At 38.6% G+C, this 21181-nt stretch overlaps 1 protein-coding gene and 1 non-coding gene across 4 annotated transcripts in view; one reads left to right on the plus strand and one right to left on the minus strand.

The window, feature by feature from the left end:
* The first annotated feature begins 802 nt into the window (after nt 1–802).
* On the plus strand, nt 803–939 carry LOC140497920 (small nucleolar RNA SNORA13). The gene has a single exon (XR_011964923.1). It is a non-coding gene; the product is annotated as a small nucleolar RNA SNORA13 (small nucleolar RNA).
* A 1527-nt stretch (nt 940–2466) lies between these two features.
* EPB41L4A (erythrocyte membrane protein band 4.1 like 4A) overlaps nt 2467–21181 on the minus strand; it is a 201601-nt gene continuing 182886 nt past the window's right edge. For all 3 annotated transcript variants that reach the window (XM_072597431.1, XM_072597432.1, XM_072597430.1), the window contains 5 exons: nt 20080–20127; nt 19503–19571; nt 12107–12217; nt 10255–10336; nt 2467–2920 (listed from right to left, as the gene is read on the minus strand). In XM_072597431.1, the coding sequence (XP_072453532.1) occupies nt 2795–2920; nt 10255–10336; nt 12107–12217; nt 19503–19571; nt 20080–20127 (436 nt within the window). In that variant the 3' untranslated portion in view covers nt 2467–2794. The remainder of the gene's footprint in view (nt 2921–10254; nt 10337–12106; nt 12218–19502; nt 19572–20079; nt 20128–21181) is intronic.

A 21181-nucleotide genomic window follows, 5' to 3' on the forward strand; every position in this document is an offset into this window, starting at 1 on the left:
CACGCAGCTTGGGCGTTATTCAACGAACCTTTAATTTATTAAATCACTTTTGATGTGCCAGATAATGCACGGGGGATTCCAAGAAAAACGTGCCGGACCATTCGAATGGGGGGGACGCGTCAGGGTTTCAACTCCCCTGGGGGCAGGAAAAACTTTTAAAGTTAATCAGCATTATTTAGTGTTAGGCTATCAGCAAAACAACTCGTCACGTTTCCCGATTTCGGAGGTGAAATGTTTACCCAGGAAATTTAATTAGGAAAGCAAGTTAGAACGAGTTTCAGCAAACTCCCGGACGAGATGGAAATAATTCAGCTCGGGACCCTCGGCGAGTAGTGGTGGAGAGGAGACGGAAGGCGCAGGCGCGAGTGTGTTCACGGAGACGGGGTTGACCTGGTCAATATCCTCTCTTAGGCCCGAAATTGACGATTGACCTGGTCAATATCCTCTCTTAGGCCCGAAATTGACGAGAAAATGAATGGAGCACCTCCCCTGCGGTCCTGGGAAACCGAATGTGTGGAAATCCTTTCAATCTGTGAGTAAGCTTGTAACGTTTTAAGATCTTGCATCTCCCACAGAAAGCAGATTTAATTAATTAAAACTACTGAAGTCAGGGAATGTTTAGCTCATTGGAATTTTTCAGATTTTATTTTATTTCGCCCCAGAGAAAGAAAAAACGTTCTAAGCCAAATAATTCCGTTTCTGTCTCTTTATGTGAGAAAGTAGTTGTCAGGCACTATTTCTTGATGTGAGTCTGTGCCCTTTGATGCTTAACAAGTGTTTGGTAGACGGAATGTAGGCTATTTGCCTTTTGTGTTGCCGGTTCACTTTGGTCGCTAGTGGATGTGGTGTCAAAAAAGGCAGAAATAAAATACTTAGCAGCATTTCCTCTTGCCTTGGAATTTTTGTTCCATTGACAGGTGTGCTGTATAAGTGACAAGTTACACTTTCAAAGTATGAAGACATTGTGTAGGATGCAGAAGAGGAGGCTCCTACTCTTAGAGCCATAATGTTTATTATTCCTTTACCTGTCGTTGCTTCTGTTTAGATGAAATGAGCCAGGACACAAAAACCAGAACCAGCAGCTGCTGTCAGCATTTTTGTGGACTCTTAAAGTGACTAAGGTATGGGTTTTTTTTTTTTCAGCTTTTTGATGGGAATTGTTTTATTGGTTCTTGTCATAATCCACTTGATCCCTTTCTATATAGCTTTGTCATCAATTGCTTCTCTACTCATTTATCAGCTCTTTGAGAAGCCATTTCCTAGCATATCCTATATTTGTTTTTATGTGCTGCTTTGCCTTTTACTTCCTTTCCTATTTTGCAAGCAATTGTTTTTCTCACTCAATTTTAACAGAAACCTATCCGTTAGAGCTATGACTGTTTATATCCAATCAGTTGCTAAATCTTGTCCACCTTCTTTTAAGATGTCTCTTGCCATAAATGCTTTTCTGTTCCTACTTAGCCTAGCTCAAGTTCTTCATTAGTACTTTGTTCTCCCCACTTCTATTTTTCTTCAGTGCTCATAGCCCATGCTCACTTTTTGTCTTCCCCTGGCTTTATTTCAATACCCCACATGTAGTTTAGCCAAACTAGACTACAGTAGGTAGCTTTGTTTTGAATGACTTTTTTTAGATAGCATTGGATTATGTGACCAAATCTCACATGCCATGTGTGTTTCATAAAAAATTTGTTTTGTAGAGGTTGAATGCTATAACCACCATGAAGAACATGCTTTTCCAGGAAACTTGGGTTCCAGTTCTTGCTCAGATACTTGGTGTGTGATTTAAGTGAATTCCATGCAAATTCACCACCTTGGTGAATACTAGGTCATACTAGAATAGGTTTCTAGCCCCAAGTAATGTGACTATTAAGATCATTTTTTTCTTCCTTTTAGGACTGTAATCCTTTTTCATACATTGGATCTCCAAAGAAGTTGCTTAATGTTGAATTCCACAAGTAATCTAAGATCTTCATGGACAAAAAGTTCTTACGGCTTTGTACTTGGGTGATAAGTGGTGATTTTAGATTATTGAGCTCTCCACTAGGGCACAGTTGGTGTTTGTGATTTTATCCCTTGTTTGGTGTGGATTCTGTATATTAAAAATATATGTAAAACAGCTTGTCTTCAAGCCCCTTTCGTTACCTTATTGTCTTGATAGTAAAAAGCACTTTTCCTGAGAAGCAACTATTTTTTTTTAAATAAAGAAATAGGCCCCCCAAAATTGCTTGATTCACCCTCAAGGTATACAAGCTGTTTAGTAACCTAGGCATTCTGATTCCGACTAAGGTATGGTCCCTGTCTACTCCTTTCCCCTCCCCGTTGCATTTGTGTCAGGTCCAATCCCTATTCTGAGAGATAAATATTAATGAAAAGGGACTTTGATTATAATCAGCAATGCCCTAAAATTCATAGCTAGGACTCCAGTGTAAGAAGCCAGTATGACTTCTTAACGGACACAAATTGACGTTTTGGATAAAATAAATGATTTATAAAGAGCCTGTGAAGATTAAATTAACATTTAAGACTATGTTTCTAAGTTTGGGGAATACAAATTAAAAAGGACAAGATAGTTCCTTGTTCAGTTCTAAGTTAAGTTTTAAGTTGGTAGAAAAGCCCGGAAGTACTTAGGGTGTAGCAGAGGGACCATTTCTGAAGCATCTGGCCTTGGTGATACACAGTGGAACAGTCTTCTCAACTTAGAAATTCTCTCTCAGGCCTTTAAACCAAAACATACATTTAAAGATCTTTCATAATTTACAAATTCAAAGGAACAATACTGGTACTTTGTCACAGATCAAGTGTCTATTTTGAAGCGGGATGTTTGTATGGTCTTTATTTTTGTGCTGTGTTTTCCATCCAAGTTGCTTGTAGATACTTGAGGTTTTTCTTGTATGAGGCTGTCTTTAGACCCGATTCTAATCTGAAAAAAATGTTTGAAACAATGCTGAAAATTAAATGTATAAATTAGATTTTTCTTCATGCATCAAGCACAGTGCAAGCAATTTAAGGAAAATGTTTTTCAGTGTTAATCCCTTTTAAGAGAATGGGATGATCTTACCATACATACTAAGTGAGCAATTAATATGAAGGTTCAGCACATGAAAGTGATTTATCAATTGGACATAAACAGCAATTGTAAATCAGGTGTCAAACAGGACACCTCTGGAGGGCAAGAAGCAGTAAAAATAGTTGGGGAATAAAAATAGAATAAAGGATAAGGTATGTATAGAGTTTGATAGATGCTGTAAATTTTATATCGACAAACAGTGGGGGTAGGGGAGGGGGCAATGTAAGAGTTTACATGGAGATGAATTGAAGTCTGACATTACAGTGAGTTATTTCACCATTCTAGGCCTCACTTTCTTCCTCTATGAAGGTTAAGTGGACTAGTTGATCTTTCTAGTATATGATAATGGATCATTTGTGGATGGTACATGTGAGAAATACTTTCCAGTACCCATTTTATCTAGTGTTCTCACACCTAGAAATACAGGGAATATCTGTTAGGGTGTTTTTCTTTTTCATTGTTCAACTGACAAAGGAGAGAGAATAAATGCTTAAAAATAATATTTTAAAAAGTGGAATAGGGTGCCTTGTTAGATCATGACATCTCTGCAACTGAATGTTCAAATGTAAGTGTAACATAGAAGAGATTCCTGCATTTATTGAACTGCCAAGGATACAAAAAGATGTAAAAGACAAGTCTTGCCCTCAAGCTTAAAATCTAACGGAGACAAACAAATAAGTTATAAACAGAAAATATAAGATAGGCGCTAGAATTAGGATTTGAGAAAGACACCCAGTAGAATTCCTATAAATTGGATTTTTAGTTGGGACCTGAAGCTAGGGAAAGCAATAGTTGGAGGTGATGAGGGAGAGCTTTCCAGATGTGGAAGAAACCAGAGAAAATGCTCAGGTAGGAGTATCTTGTTTGTGGAATGGCAAGGAGACAGTTTGGAAGAATATGTGATGGAAAGTAAAGTGTAAGAAGACTGGAAAGATAGCAGGGGGCTTGGTTATGAAGAATTTGAACATATATAATATTTTGTATTTGGTCCTAGAAGGGATTGGGAGCCAAAGGAGTTCCTTAGAGCATATGTGTCTGACATAAAACTACAAACTTTGATCCTGGTAGCATATTAGTTTGGGTCTATCCCAAGGTTTCATCAGTCAGCTAAGTGCAGCTGACTCATCCTCCCCTGCCTCTGCTTTACCATTTCAGGCAAGGTAAAACAAGATGATTACTGGGGATGTAGGGATGACTAGTGAGAAGGCTAAATAGTTCAGTTTGATTCATAGAAAGCAAGCCCCTACCTACTATGTGCAAAGAACCGAAAGTTTCTATGTTCAAGGTGCTTTCCTTTTATTGAGGGTTTATAATATACACAGATATATATATGGCAACTTCATCCTGTAGGTGGCACCCAATGACAGCTTTGAAGATTTCTGATACTTCTGATGATGATTCCATGTATGGGGGAAGATGGCTTATGGAAATACACAGATGGATGTGGAATACTGAGTTGGGGAGCATCTAATAGGTTTTTTTTTTGGTTATATTCACATTAGAGTAATTTGCGGAACTATTCTGTCCCTCACCCCGGGGGGAGGGGGGGAGAGATATTGAAACCTTAGATTATAGGACCATAGAAGTAGAGCTAGAAGGGAATGCAGAGTATTGAATTCAACTCTTCATTTTACAGTGGAGAAAACATTGGGCCCAAGGGTATTAAGTGAATTGTCCAGTAACAACAAAAAAAGCCAGTTGCACAATATCTCCTCATATTGTAATTTCATCTGAAATTATATGCAGTGTTTTGCCATAGCAGTCCCTGACACTGCAGAAAGTTGAGGGGCATGTTTCATTATCTGATCTGGGCCATACTTGATTTATTTCAGTTCCTCAGTTTAATTTTCATTTCATCAGTGAACTTTTAATTTTCATTATTACTGTGCATATTGTACTTTTTGGTTTAGTTCTGCTTATTGCACTAAATTCATACAAATCTTTCTATATACTTCTATGAATTCCCAATTCCTTATTGCATAATAGTATTTCATTGTTCAGTCACTACAGTCATGTCCAACTCTTCTTGATCCCATTTGGGGTTTTTTCTTGGCAAAGACACTGGAATGCCTTGCTATTTTCTTTGTTTTCTCAGCTTCTTAGTCATACTAGGCAACTTTATTGCTTTAAAAAAAAACCTCACAAACCAAAAGCCTACTTTTATTTATCTGTGTGATATGAAGACCTCAGTCACTTACTAGCTGTGTGACCGTGGGCAAGTCACTTAACCTATTTGCTCTAGTAAATTTGCAAAGACCCCCACCCTCCCAAGGGGTCATGAAGAGTTGGATACAACCGAAAACAAAAAGATTTTGCTCAATTTTGATTACATAAAATTAGAGTTTTTGCACAAACAAACCCAATGAAGTGAAAATTAGAAGGAAAATTAACTAGAGAAAAAAATTTTGAAGCAACTTTATCTAACAAAAGTTATCATCTAAGATATAAGAAACTAATTCAAATACATTAGAATAAGAACCATTCCCTCATAGATAATCAAATGATACAAACAGGTAGTTAGCAAAAGAAGAAATTCAAGTTATCAACAGCCATATGAAAAAATTTTCAAATCACCAATAATTAGAGAAATGCAAATTGAATTGATTCTGATACTTATTAGAGAGGCAAAGATATTAGGGAAAAAAAATGATAATAGTTGGAGGGGCTCTGAAAAAAACAGCATAGTATTGAACTCTTGGTTCTTTTTCTAGTTGTTTTGGAAGGTAATTCTGAACAAAGCCTCCAACTCACCAAACTACATATCCTTTGATCTGAAGATTGTTGTTTGTTCTTTCTCCTGGAAGAGGACCATAACATCAGGGAGGTGATGCCATAACATGCAAGTGAATTGGATTTAAGTGAGGAAGCCCTGTGCAAAGTCATCAGCCTCACTTTCTGCTCTGGACTCATCTGGGCCCAGAGACAATATAAATCAGGATGATTAGATCAGGGCTGCACAGCCAGCAGCCCATGGGCCACTTACAGCCTGTTGGCCATCATGCCAAAGGATTTCCTTTACGTGTAAAGGATGTTTTCTTCTACATTTTTCGAAGGTAGCCTGAAATCTTTTGGTGGGCAGCAGGTTGTGCAGGTCTGCCCTGGATGTATGGGGAGCCTTAGCCTTTTTAAGCTAAGATCTTTAACAGGTCTTAGTTTGCCTGAGACAACACCCAATCAGTGATTAAGTCTAAGAAAAAAATGAAGCAGAGAATGGTCTCTTTTACCCAGTAAAAACAAAACAAAACAAAAGAATCCACATGGGGAAGACCCTCAGGGTTTCTGGCCAAAACAGAAACAAATGCTTTTTACATTCATTTTGAGTCAATCAGAGCTCAAACGATGACCAAGGGGGGCTTAAGCTAGGACCTTTGGTTGGGCAATCAATAAGAACCAGAATGATTTGGGTTTAAGGCATGGTCCTTAAGAAAAGACTAGCTCATAAATCCCAAGATACCTTTTCAGGTTTACATGTTTCAGCAATCAAAATTTACCTTCCTTTGGTCAGAGCACCTGCAGGTAAGGGTATGATTGTTCTTCATTCTCAAAGAGGACCAAAATGACATGACCATGAAGTAAGTTTCAGTGTGTATGACTGTGGCTGATCAGACCAATATGAACTTGGAATGCTCTACCACAGATTGGGCACAGATAGTCCGTGTGAACATTTGGGGTGGATACTCCAAATTTGTGCATCTTATGTTTCCTTTGTGCTGTTTCAATTCTGCTTTGTTCATAGAGCACAGCACCCTTTCTGATGTGGGCACACCATGCTGAATGGTACTGTGCCAGTGTCTCCCATGTCCTACAATCAAATCCAAAGTTCCTGAGAGAGACCTTCAAAGTGTCCTTGTATTGCTTCTTTTGACCACTGTGTGATTGCCTGCCCCATGTGAGTTCTCCAGAAAATAGTCTTCATGGCAAGTGTACATTTTGCATTTGAACAATGTGGCCAGCCCATTGGAGTTGCATTCTCTGAAGCAGAGTTTGAATGCTTGAATGCAGTTTAGTTTGAGCAAGAATCTCAGTGTCTGGTATCTTATCCTGCCAGGTGATCTTCAGAATCTTCCTAAGATGGTTCAAATGTAAGCAATTCAGTTTCCTTGCATGACACTGGTAGACTGTCCATGTTTCATTGGCATACAGCAATGAGGTCAGTACAACTGCCCTGTAGGTGCAGCTAGGTGGTGCAGTGGATAGAGCACCACTGCAGGAGTCTGGAGGACCTGAGTTCAAATCTCACCTCAGACACTTGACACTCACTAGCTGGGTGACCTTGGGCAAGTCACTTAACCCCAATTGCCTCATCCTGGGACATCTCCAGTCAATGAGTATCTGGTCACTGGATTCAGATGGCTCTGGAGAAGTGAGGCTGGTGACCTGCTTAGCCCTCCCTCACTCAAAACAAAGTCAAGTGCAAGTCATGTCATATTTCTCTGATGGCATGGTCTTCTTTGGCAATGAAGGACCAACACACATAATGGCTCTGTAGATCTTCAGTTTGGTAGTCAGTCTAATACCTCTTCTCTCCCGTACTTTTCTTTGGTGCCTCCCAAACACTGAGCTAGCTCTGGCAATGCTGTGCATCAACCTCATTGTCAATGTGTACATCCCTAGAAAGTACACTACCAAGGTAAGTGAACTTTTCCACAGCATTCAAAACAGCTTTCATTTGTTGTAACTGATAGTTCCACGTATGGATGGTGTGGGGGTGGCTGATGGAGCACCTGTGTTTTCTTGGTGTTCATTATTAGGCCAAAATTAGCACAGGCAGCAGAGAATTGATCCATACTTTGTTGCATCTCGGCTTCAGAGCTTGCATGGAGTGCATAATCATCTACAAACAGAAAATCATGCACCAACACTCCCTCCACTTTGGTTTAGTCAGATTGAAGAATTTACTATCAGTATGGTAGCTGACCTTCATGCCTTGTTCATCCTCACTGAAAGTGTTTGCATTCCTTTGGGCAGAGCATCTGCAGGTAAAGGGTATTATGTTCTATATGGACAGAGGGAGAAGAAGGAAAGGAGAGGAAAGGGAAAGGACAGGACCTAAAGATAGCACTACTAATGGCTGAAAACATCATGCTAAAAAGCATGGGAGCAAGCACACAACCCTGTTTCACTTCTTTGGGGACTGGGAAGGCATGAGAGCATTGTCCACAGTCCAGAACCTGGGCAAACATGTCATCATGAAATTGATGTACAATACTGATGAACTTCTCTGGGCAACCAAATTTTGACATAATTATCCATAAGCCCTCACAAATAACAGTGTCAAAGGCCTTGGTCAGACCTACAAACGTTGTGTATAGACCTCTGCTCCTGGCATTTCTCCTGGAGTTCTTGGGCAGCAAACACCATACTGACTGTTCCTCAGCCCTTTCTGAAGCCACACTGGCTCTCAGGTATATGACCATCTTCATGGTGAAGGAGTAGCCTATTAAGGAGGACTCTAGCAAGAATCTTGCCAGCAATGAATAAGAGAGAGATACCCCTGTGATTGTCTCAGGATAATCTATTCCCTTTACCTTTAAAGAGATGGACAATGGAAGCATCCTTGAACTCCTGGGGGTAACTTCCTCTTGCTATATAACCCAGAAAATTTCAGTTAGCTTTTGTATGAGCAATTGTCCCCCTACCTTGTAAATCTCAGCTGGAACAGAATCAGCACCAGATGCTTTGCCACATGAAAGGAACCTAATGGCCCTCAAAACCTCTTTTTCAGTTGGAAGTTCAGCTAAGGAGGGATTGACTTCAACCTGAGGTAAAAGGTCAATGGCCTCACCATTGATTGATGATGGTCTGTTGAGAACACTAAGGAAGTGTTCAGCCCATCTCTCTAGGATCATGTCCTTACCACTAATCAATGTAGCTCTTATCAGCACTGAGTAGTTGTATCGACCATAGGTTTTTGGTCCATAAATAGCTTTCATGGAAACATAAAAGCACTTTGGACTGTTACTATCAGCATGTAACTGAATTTCATCTTCTTTCTTACTGAGCCAGTAATCCTGCAGCTCTCTAAGCTTTGTTTGTACTTCACTTTTGATGGAATTAAATGCTGCCTTCTTAGAGATGGATGAATTATTCTGTTGGCAAATCCTGTGGAGTTCTCTTTTTTCATTTAGTAGCTTCTGAATTTCCCCATCATTTTCATCAAACCAGTGTTGGTGTTTAATGAGTGCTCTGACCCAGATGAGTAAATGCAGTGTTGTACAGCAAATCTCTGAAAGCTGCCCACTCCTTTTCTGCTCTACTGTTGCCAACTGTGTCTTGGCTCAACTCTCCCTCCAAGTTAGCAACAAACTGTTCATGCTCAGAGAAGAGCTCTAATTTGTTTACATTACAAATTTGCATTCCTTTGGGCAGAGCACTTGCAGATAAAGGGTATTATATTCTATATAGACAGAGGGAGAGGAAGGAGGAAAGGGAAAGGATAGGACCTAAAGATAGCACTACTAATTATATATTCCAAGGACATGAAAGAGAAGGGACCTATAAACAAAAAAAAGTTTATAGTAACTTTTTGTCACAAGCAATGGACAAGGAATAAAGTGAATGTTCATCAAATGGCTGAATATGTGATATATAAAAATAGAATATTGTTGTACACTAAGAAATGATGCACTGATGAGTAAAGTAGGCAGAATTAGATGAAAATTTATACAATCACAACAACACTGTAAAGAAAAGCAGCTTTGAAAAAATAAAGAACTATATTGGATCCAATGACCAGCCACAATTCCATACAGCCTACCTCTTGACAGGTTATAGATTAAAGGTACAGAATGAAGTTTTGGACATGGCTAGTGTGGGAATTTGGTTGAATATGTATACCAAGTTTCTGTTTCCTTTTTTACAATTTCAGGGTATGGGCTAGGAGGGGAAAAGAAAATAGAGGTGCCCAAAATAACCCCAAGAATGACAAAAAAGAAAAGGAGGTCATTGAAACTTATTTTATAATACACAGAAAAGAAGGAAGGCTGGAAGTATCATAGATAAGCTAGGTAGCTTTAAAAGTTATGTATTGAATTCTACTTGAAAGACAAACCATATAAAGAGATGTAATTTCATCCTCATTTTCAGGTCTGCTTTGTAAATGGAAGTGCTCATTTTATTTGCTGTCCTTTAGAATTAAAAAAACAACAATTTTAAACAAGAAAAAACAAAACTACATCATTACTAACCTGATAGGAAGTAGAACCAGTAAAACACTGTGAATCTGAAGACCGAGTCACAGGAAGTGGTGGCACAAGATCAGTCTTTGCACTATAGAAAGAAAATAAGTTTTAAATTAATAACTGGAAACTAGAATCATAGAGTGTTGAAGCTGGATGGGACCTTAGAGTTCCATCTGGACCAGTGTTTCTCAAACTATGCTGCAAGGAATCCTGAAACATTCCAAGTGTTTCTGTTTTGTTTTTTTAAATGAGTCTTTTGATGTTTGTTAATAGACATTTAAAATAATTTTAAATGATTTTATTGCAAGGGTTCTGTCAAAGTTTTGTTTAAACTGAAGGGTTCTATGTATGCCCTTTCCCTACCCATAGAAAAGTTTGAGGACAACTAATCTAGAATAACCTTATTTTACAGATAAAGAAACTGATTATCAGACAAATTTAGTGGGTAAAGTCAAGTCTAGAACCCAAATCTCTTATCCTAGTCCAATACTTTTCCCATTATCCCACTTTGCCTGAATTTCCTTTCCAAAGATTTAGACTGAGGACAAAACAACAACTTGACCACTTATCCTCACTTCAGGTTTATATTTTTACAAAAATGCTAAAGAAATGAATCTAAAGGGCACACAGTCCATCAGCAGAGCTGACGCTGAAGTCCAAGTCTTCCTCTTCCAGGCTAGATTTCTGTGAGACCAAAAAGCATCCCAAGCATTTCTAATTCATTGGGAAGTCCTGAGGTCCTTGAGTCCAAGATCTTCCTCGTGATCAGGGGCCCACTTCTTTTGGGTGCTAGTTCCTTGAAACAGCACTAAAAATGGAATGAGGCAGTACAGTTTCTGTACTGGTTAACACCAGAATTGGGGAAAACTCTGTGATTGAAGAGCAAGAAATAAATACACTGTGAGACAGAGCAGCTTAATAGAAAAAACTGTAAAGATAATTTTGATACCCTCTACTCAAATGGTCAGTGATTATATTAGTGAATGAAGCAGAGCAGGATCAAGTTTAAGTTAGTTATGTACGTTAGTCACTTTGTCAGCAGGCTTTTGAGTCATTAACTGCAGACTTTTCCTAGTAAAGGCATTCCACCTGCCATCTCAACAGAGGTTTTCATAGAAAATCAAATGACCTGTGTTTTGGTCAATGGCATTCTAGGAAATAAGTAAGTGGTAGGGGAAAGGAGCAATGGCAATGATTCATAGGGGTAATGGGTGTTGATGCTGCTAAGACAAGTATCAGGGTCAAATGTAATGTTCTGCTCTATAGTAGATAGTCATATAATTTTATCCTATTGCCTACAATGTTATTATTAATACATAAGAGGTTATTTAGTCCTAACATATATAACTTTTATCCTAACAGCATTAACATTTATAACTTTTAATTCTATTCTGCTTAATTCACTAACACATTAATACCCATCAAATCACAATAAATTGAGTAAATGTGGATTAATTTGACTAGGGAACAACAAAATTATCATCACAGTTCTTTCTACTAAGCTGTTCTGCCTCACAGTGTATTTAATTCTTATTAAAATCTTTAGACCCACTTCAAAGTTTGTTTGTTTATTAGTTTGTCTATTCACTGATAAATACAGATGGCTGGACTATGGATATGTTTTAAGTTTGAAATCAAAGCCACTTCTCTCAAACTGGTAAAGGCATTCATTATAGGATGGCATAGGCTTATAGTTTGCTCCTTCCCCCTAGAGATCTGACTCAGGGTCTGGTTCCATAATCTTCTAAAGACTTTGTAAACTAATGGACTACTAATCAGTCCCTTGTCTAAAATCCACCCAACATTGAGCCCAAATGGGCTCATGACAGTATGACTGTGATCAGACCAACACACTTACTTCACTTCAGACAGAACTGATCTCTCTCCATCTGAACACTGGGATCTGCGGTACTGGCGGTAACTTCGAGGAGAGTGAGAATGCCTAATACGAACTGGGTCACCTTGAGTCCTGAGAAAGCAATATGAATCCATGAAAATAAACAAATAGATGCCAGAAAGAATTTTTATGACTTTACAACTGAAATTTCTCTTTTGATTTTCAAAGGAGTGTAACTTTGAGAATTTTAAAGCACTGATCTTTCCTGTCTTTTAAAAAGTATTTCGGTTTCAAAAGTTAATTATAAAGTATTCTTGGAGGCAGAGCCAAGATGGGCTCTGCTGTAGCCCTCCCCTCAAAGCACATAAAATACCTGCAAAAATGACTCCAAACAAATTCTAGAGCAGCAGAAGCCACAAAATGATAGTGAAAGACGTTTCCAGCCTAAGGCAGTTTGGAAGACTGACAGGAAAGGCCTATCGCACCAGACTCAGAGCAGAGCCCAGTGCATGAAGTGCAGTCCAGCCTTGACCAAGGCACAGCAGGCTCAGGACTGGAGCAGGCTTCAGGGCGTGGAATCCTGAGTAGCAGCTGCAGTTCCTAGATTCCTCAACCTACAAACTCCAGAGACAGCTTTAAAGTTCAGTGAGAAAGTAGGGTCCTGCCTTAGACAGAGCCCCAGGCAACTGCAGCATCCATTTTTGGAGCCCTCAGTCTAAAGACCCTGGGGGAATCAAGCCACTGATCTGAATCTCAGCCCTGAGTTGCAGCCCTGGGGTGAGGAAGAGCACTGGCATGTTAGAGTTGGAGGTGGTTGTGGAGAGGGAACCCTACTTACAGATCCTGGGCAGAAAAGCTTGTGGTTGCTCCCAGATCAGGGTGCAGGCCAGGAGAGAAGTAAACTCCTCTCCCTTGATTGTGCCACCTTGGAGGAAGTGAAAACTTACAGGTCCCTAAAGTATATTCTCTACTTGACAAAGGACTCAAAAGTCAAGTAAATGACTGGGAAAAGTGCCCAAAAAAGGGAAAAAAATAAGACTATAGCAGGCTACTTTCTTGGTGAACAAGTATTTTCCTCCATCCTGTCTGATGAGGAAGAACAAAGCATACCATTACAGGAAGATATCAAAGTCAAGGCTACTTTATCCAAAACCTCGAAAATAAATTTGCAATGGTCTCAGGCCATGGAGGAGTTAAAAAGAGATTTTGAAAATCAACTAAGAAAGGTGGAGGAAAAATTGGGAAGTGAAATGAGAGAGATTCAAGAAAATCATGAAAAGTGAGTCAACAACTTGCTAAAGGAGACTCCAAAAAATGCTGAAGCAAATAACACCTTTAAAAATAGACTAACCCAAATGGCAAAAGAGGTCTAAAAAGCCAATGAGGAGAAAAATGCTTTAAAAAGCAGAATTAGCCAAATGGAAAAGGAAGTTCAAAAGCTCACTGAAGAAAATAGTTCTTTAAAAATTAGAATGGAGCAGATGGAAGCTAATGACTTTATGAGAAACCAAGAAATCATAAAACAAAACCAAAAGAATGAAAAAATAAGAAAATAATGTGAAATATCTCATTGGAAAAAAAATGACCTGGAAAATAGAGCCAGGAGAGACAATTTAAAAATTATGGGACTACCTGAAAGCCATGATGAAAAAAGAGCCTAAACATCATCTTACATGAAATTATCAAGGAAAACTGCCCTGATATTCCAGAACCAGAGGGTAAAAATAAATATTGAAAGAATCCACCAATTACCTCCTGAAAAGAATAACTCCTAGGAATACTGTACCCAAATTCCAGAGTTCCCAGGTCAAGGAGAAAATACTGCAAGCTCCCAGAAAGAAACAATTCAAGTATTGTGGAAATATAATCAGGATAACACAAGATCTAGCAGCTTCTACATTAAAGGATTGCAGGGCTTGGAATATGATATTCCAGAAGTCAAAAGAACTAGGATTAAAACTAAGAATCACCTACCCAGCAAAACTGAGTATAATATTTCAGGGAAAAAAATGATCATTCAGTGAAATAGAGGACTTTCAAGCATTCCTGATGAACAGAAAATTTGACTTGTAAACACAAGAATCAAGAGAAGCATGAAAAGGAAAACAGGAAAGAGAAATCATAAGGGACTTACTAAAGTTGAACTGTTTACATTCCTACATGGAAAGATAATATTTTAATTCTTGAAACTTTTCTAGTATTTGGGTAGTTGGAGGGATTTTATATATATGTGTATATATATATATATATACATACATATATATATATATATATCTAGACAGAGGGCACAGGGTGAGTTGAATAGGAAGGGATGATATCTAAAAAAATAAAATTAAAAGGTGAGAGAGAAATATATTGGGAAGAGAAAGGGAGAAATGGAATGGGGCAAATTATCTCCCATAAAAGAGGCAAGTAAAAGACTTCTCAGTGGAGGGGAAAAAGAGGGAGGTGAGAGGGAAAAAGTGAAGCTTACTCTCATCATATTTGGCTTAAAGAGGGAATAATATGCACACTCAATTTGGTATGAAAATCTATCTTACACTACAGGAAAGTAGTGTAAATAAAAGGAAAGAAGGGGAGAAGTGGGCTGTGGGGAGGATGATAGACGTGAGGGCTACTGGGAGGAGGGAGTAATTAGAAGTAAACAATTTTGGGGAGGGACAAGGACAGAAGAGAGAATAGAATAAATGGGGGACAAGATGGGATGGAGGGAAATATAGTTAGTCTTTCACAACATGACTATTATGGAAGTCTTTTGCATAACTACACATGTATAGCCTATACTGAATTGCTCGCCTTCACAGTGGGGATGTATGGGGAGGGAGAAAGGGAGAGAAGTTGGAACTCAAAGCTTTAGGAATGAATGTTGAGAACTGGTTTTGTATGAAACTGGGAAATAAGAAATATAGGTAATGAGGTATAGAAATCTATCTTGCCCTACAATAAAAGAGAGAAGATGGGGATAAGGGAAGGGAGGAGGTGTGATAGAAGAGAGGACAGATTGAGGGAAGGGGTAATCAGAATGCATGGTGTTGGGGTGGGGGGGAAGGGAGAGATGGGGAGAAAATTTGGAACTCAAAATCTTGTGGAAATGAATGTTGAAAACTAAAAATAAATAAATCAATATTTTTAAAAGAAGCATTCTTACAGACACATGTGGATGAAACATGAAATCTTTAGAGATTTATATGATATAAACAATATGATGTGTAATTTATATAATCTTTAAAATTTATGTGCATATATAAATTTAGTGCATCATAAGAAATGTGGAATATAAAGGACTCAAAGAAACATAGGAGTATCTATATAAACAGATGCAGAGTGAAGTAAGTAGAACTGGAAAAACAATGACAACAATGTAAATGGAAAGAAGAAATTGAAACTGAAAGCCATGTAATTACAGTGATTGAGCCAGGTCCAGAAACGAGCAGAGAAAATGCACCTTCTTTCCTGCATTGCAGCTGGGGACTATGGATATAGAATACTGAACATATCAGATAATCTATGTGTTAGTTGATTTTTGAGCTTTTTTCTTTTAAAATCTGTGTTACGAGGGAAGGTTTTTTGAGTAGAAGACAGGGATCTGTTTGGAAATTAATATAACATAAAAATAAAGGGCATCAATTAAAAATAAAATTTCAAGAATGCATCTACAACATAGACCAAGATGATGCTCACATCAGAGACAACAGACTTACCTGCTAATTAGCCAGATTAAAAAAAAGAAATCCAGCCTTTGCAAAAAAGTTACCAATAAAGGTCTTGCCAATTTTCATTGCTTGATAGGATAAAGGTTCATTTCTAATTATCCAAGCAAAGAGTTTCAGGAAAGAAATAGTAATAAAAGAATAAATATAGTTTGTGAGGAAGTGAGGGAAAAGTTGGTGCTCAGAAGCGAATAGAAGTAGAAGTCCCTCATATTCACTTTTTTGGGGTCTGATATTCTCAAGGGATAACAGAGGGAATGGGGCAGGCAGTGTTAGGGGTGGAGGGAGGATCCTAGGATCTAGGGTTGGAAAGAACCTTAGAGACCGTTTAGTCAAACACCCTGAGGCCCAGAAAGGTAAAGTGACTTGCCCAAGGTCACATAGCTAGTAAGTGGCAAAGGCAGGATTTGAACCTTAATTATATATTATCCATAATTCAGATAATATTGGAAATTTAGGAGGAAAAAGAAAATTTGGGGGAGAATGTGCTAAATCAAATATGCCAAATAGGTACATAGGCAGCAATCACTTTTCAGTTTTATACTCTTTAGGTATAAAGTGCATTGACTATACACTTAGAAGGGCATATGAAAGTTTACCTAAGAGGGTATCTATTAGTTAAGGAATGACTGAAAAAGTGTGGTATATGGCAGCTAGGTAGTGCAGTTGATAGAACCCTGGACCTAGAGTCAAGAAGACCTGAATTCATATTTGGCCTCAATCAATCAAAAAGTCAATCAGTCAATCAGTAAACATTATTAAGTGCCTACAGTGTGCCCAGCACAGTTTGAAGAGCTTGATATGCAAAGAGTCCCTGTCCTCAAGGAGCTTACAATTTAATGGAGGAGGCAACATGGAAAGATATGTACAAAGCAAACTATATACTATATGCAGGATAAATAGGAAATAATTAACAGAGGCAAGACCCTGGAATTAAGAGGGATTGGGAGAGACTCTCGGTAAAAGAGGGGATTTTAGAAGGAATTTAAAGGAAGCCAGGGAGGTCAGTTGTCAAAGCAAAGGAGAGAAAATACTCCAGGAATAGGGAAAGCCAGAAAATACTCCAAGTAGAGAAATAGAGTGACTTGTTTGTGGAATAGCTAGGAGCTCAGTGTCATTGGATTGAAGAACATCTGTCAGGGAGTAAGGTGTAAGAAGACTGGAAAGGTAAGAGGATGCTAGGGTATGAAGGTCTTTAAAGGCCAAATGGAGCATTTTATATTTGAGCATTTTATATTTGATGTTGGAAATAACAGAGAGCCACTGGAGTTAATGAGTAGAAGGTTGAACATGGTTGGACTTGTACTTTAGGAAAATTACTTTAGTGACTGAATGAAGGATTGTTTGGAATAGGGAGCAACTTAAGCCAGGTCACCAGCAGGAATAATCTGGGTGTGAGATGATGGGAGCTTGTACTGGAATGATGACAATATCAGAAGAGAGAAGGAGGGGGTGTATTGAGGGATATTGCAAAGTTAAAATTGGCTAGCTGTGACAACAACTCGGTATGGGGGCAGTGTCAGAGATAGTGAGGACTCTAGGATGCTTCCTAAGTTGCAAGCCTTAGGGATTGGTCAGAAGGTGTTGCCCTCTATAGTAATAGGGGCTTAGGGGAAAAGATAATGAGTTTTTGGACATTGTGTTTAAGATATCTATTGGACATCAAGTTTGAGATACCTGAAAGGCAGCTGAAGATGCACAATTGGAGGTTAGCAGAGAAATTAGAGTAGAATAGGAAGATCTGAGAATCATCAGCATAGAGACAGTAATTACTGGAGCTTAGGAGATCACCAGCTTAAGTAGTGTAAAGGGAGAAGAGAAGAGGACTGAAGACAAAACCATGAGGGATACGTATGGTTAGAGGACATGATCTAGAAAAGGATCCAGCAAAGCAGAGAGAGAAGGACTGTCAGACAGGGAGGAGAAGAATAGGGAGAGAGTGGTATCTTTAAAGAGAAGAAAACTATCAAGGAGGAGAGGATGATCAACAGTGTCAAAGGCCACAAGGAGATTGAGGATTGAGAAAAGACCTTTGGATTTGGCAACTAAGACATCACTGGATGTCTTAACTTTGGAGAGGGCAGTCTGGGGGAAATGATAAGGTCTAAAGCCAGATTGTAAGGAGTTAAGAAGAGGGTGAGAGGAGAGAAAGTATAGGCATCTATTGTATATGGCCTTTTCCAGCAGGTAGGTACAAAAGACAGAAGAAACATAGAATAATTTTTAGTCAGAGTGGAAGGATTAAGTCAGTGTTTTTCCTGATGGATTATGGGCATGTATGTAGGCAGTAAGGAAGGAACCAATACACAGGGAGGTATTGGAAATAAGTGAGTAAAGATGACAGAGGAGGCAATCTGTTGTAGGCGACAGGATGGAATAGATCACTTGAAGAAGTAGAGGGGTTTCTCTTGGTAAGGAGTAAGGTCATTTTATTATATGACACAGAGGTAAAGGAGGAGAGAGTGGCAGAAGGTATCTGAATGATAAGAGATAAGGAAAAGAGGAGAAGAGGGAATTCATAGTGAATGGCCTCAATTTTTTCTGCAAAATATGAGTCAAGATTTTCAGCTGAAAAGGGGGTGAGAGGGAGCCATAGGATGATGGAGGAGGGATGCAAAAGTTTGGAAGAGCTGCTGTGGAGAGTGGGATAGTGAATTGTTAAGGGATCTATAGTAGGACTGCCTAGCAGCAATGAGGGTTGGTTGAACTTGTGTAACAATGGACACAGAACAGTTGCGTGACTTTATCCATGTTTGTTTTGAAGCACATGTGTAGGAACAAAGGTGGCAAATTGTGGGAGTGATTCAAGGCTGAGGCTTGACTGGGCATAATCAGTGATATGATAAAGAGGTTAAGGATTCAACAGAGGAGGACAGTATAGAGTTGAATTGGTTCATCATGGGTCAAAATGGGGAGAAAAGGAGAGAGTGGCTAGTGCAGGGAAGATGGCCTAGGAGAAAAATGAGAGATTAATGGACTGGAGGTCATGGTGCAGATAAAGAATAGGATTTTATAAAGGGAAGGAAAAGGGAGAGGTTAAAAGTCAACAAATTATCCTTGGACAAGGATCTTTCAGAATTCTTAAATACAGAGGTGGTACATTTATGGATGATGGCAAGATCAAAGATATAACCATCGTTCTGCATGGCTGAGGTGGGATGGAGGAGCAGCTCATAGGAAGTGAGTGAGTGGAGCAATTGAGTAGTTAGGGTATTTGAGGGACAGTCAATATATGCTGCCACTGCACAATGTCTGAATAGAGAGGATCCCAAGAGGCTTCTAGAAGAATGCTTGATATGTTGAAACATGGGTATTTTACTGGGCATCCTTAGGTGAAGTTGAACATAAAATTTGTGGGAGACATACTGAAATTTTAGGAATTAAGATAATAGGTTTTGTTATTGTTCATATGTCATTTTAAAGAATTGACCATGTAGTAAAAATTCACTATAGTCTTTAAAGACATAGCTGTTCCTAAGCAATTAATAGAAGCAGATAGTGATTCATGTCCCTGCAAACAAGAATTACTGGTTTTAAGGGAAGTTCTCAAAATCACCTTCATCTTTAAAGTGCAAATTAAAGACAAAATTCACAGAAGTGACTAAAGTTTCATTTTACCTAGAACAATTATGACACAATGGGTAATGCTTTAGAAGACTAAATATTCCTCAAACTTTTGTGAAAATAAATTTTAAGGATAAACTCACTCTATTTTGGTATAAGGAATCTCTTTTAGTTGTTCTTCTGACAATCCAGAAGGATCCACAAGTTCTTTCCTGGAAGGGAAACAGGCAAGAGAGCTAAGTTTATGACGATGCAATTATCTTAAAGTATTGATCATTATTGGCTCACTCGTATCCTGTGTTAAAACATATTCCAATATCAAATGTAAAAATAGATGAATGCTAATTCAAATTCAAAGATTTGTTCTAGGAGAAAGAAAGGGGAAGATAATCTTTCCTGAACACCATCTTTGTCTGTCTTTCTCCAGGACTGTCTCTGTTTTTGTCTGCCTCTCTCATGCACAATTTTCATCAGTGCTTATTTGGATGTGGTTGGCCTCTTATATCCTCTTACAAGTTAAATAACCCTAGACTGGAAAGTTCTAGAACTTTCTGGTGGTTAGGGGCTATCTCTATGACATATTTTGGCTGCTTCATTAGCACATCGCTGTAATAACAATAAGGAGCACGCAAACAGGGATTTTCTGAGTGTTGGCTAGACTTTCTTCCATAAACTTTATAAACAACACTCAGGTCTGATAACCTTTGTTACAATACTCACTGAATATGTTTCCACAGCTCTTCCTTTGCTTGGATATCTGGGCTTCTCCTGTAATCACAGAAATCAGGAATCAACTGAACAAACCTCGTGTTTCACTTGGCCCACTGTCAGTACAGACCTTTACCTTGGCAAAAACTGCAGGTGCTAAGGTTTGGGGGAACTGATGAACTTTATGGAAAGATTACAAACACTTTAACTATAGGAGTTATTAAAGCAAAATAAAACGAAAATCAGGGCCTCAACTGAACAACAAATGAGCAGTCCATGCGAATGATGTATTTCGAGTCTACTCAAGGACAACTGCGTTTCCTACAGTGATGTATTCTTTCTAGTTTCCTAAAAGAAAAAAGAAGGCTAATGACTTTTCTTTTCCTTCCTTCTCACCACTTCTAAGTTGAACTAAAATGAGTAAGATAGCATTTTGGTTTTGTGGACCCTGTGGGACAACATGAACTGTTTTGACCTACTGTAAAATAACAGATACAAGGGAAAACGAGTTAGTGGAACTCCCAAGATTGCAGAACACATGACACCGTCTGCTTAGGGAGCTTACTTTTGGCAAGGTAACTTTTATGCTACAATTCTGCACAGGCAGAGGCTGTTCTAAATGAGAGATGGTTCCACCTGGTTAGTAGAGATTGGAAAACTGCTGTTAACTTAGAGATGATAGAGCTCGGCAGAATGTTCAGTGTCACCTGTCTGCCATCTTGGTAGTTCTACCAGCTCCCTCTTCCTTGTAGCTATTAATTTACACTGCTGGATTATATGCCTTTATTAATACTCAACTAAGCTATCCCATCTTCAGAAAAAGATAGTTCAAAGCAGTTGTGATTTGTAATGGACATCAAAGATCTGATAACCAAAAGATAGTTAGAAGAAGCAAAGATTATTATCTGGTAACTGCTATAAATTTTCAAAAGTGTCTGGATATCTGATATTTGTGATTATCCAACTATCACTGGACTCATTGAAATCTAATTGGACTCATTGGACTGTGGTTTGGATGATAGGAGAGTGAGATGGAGTGGTCTTGAATAGTAGTCTAATCCTCACCATTGTTTCTATTAATAATATAAAAATTAAGTAGACTCTTAGTGAGTCA

Source organism: Notamacropus eugenii, chromosome 3 (assembly GCF_028372415.1).
Source record: "Notamacropus eugenii isolate mMacEug1 chromosome 3, mMacEug1.pri_v2, whole genome shotgun sequence".
Lineage (NCBI taxonomy): Eukaryota > Metazoa > Chordata > Mammalia > Diprotodontia > Macropodidae > Notamacropus > Notamacropus eugenii.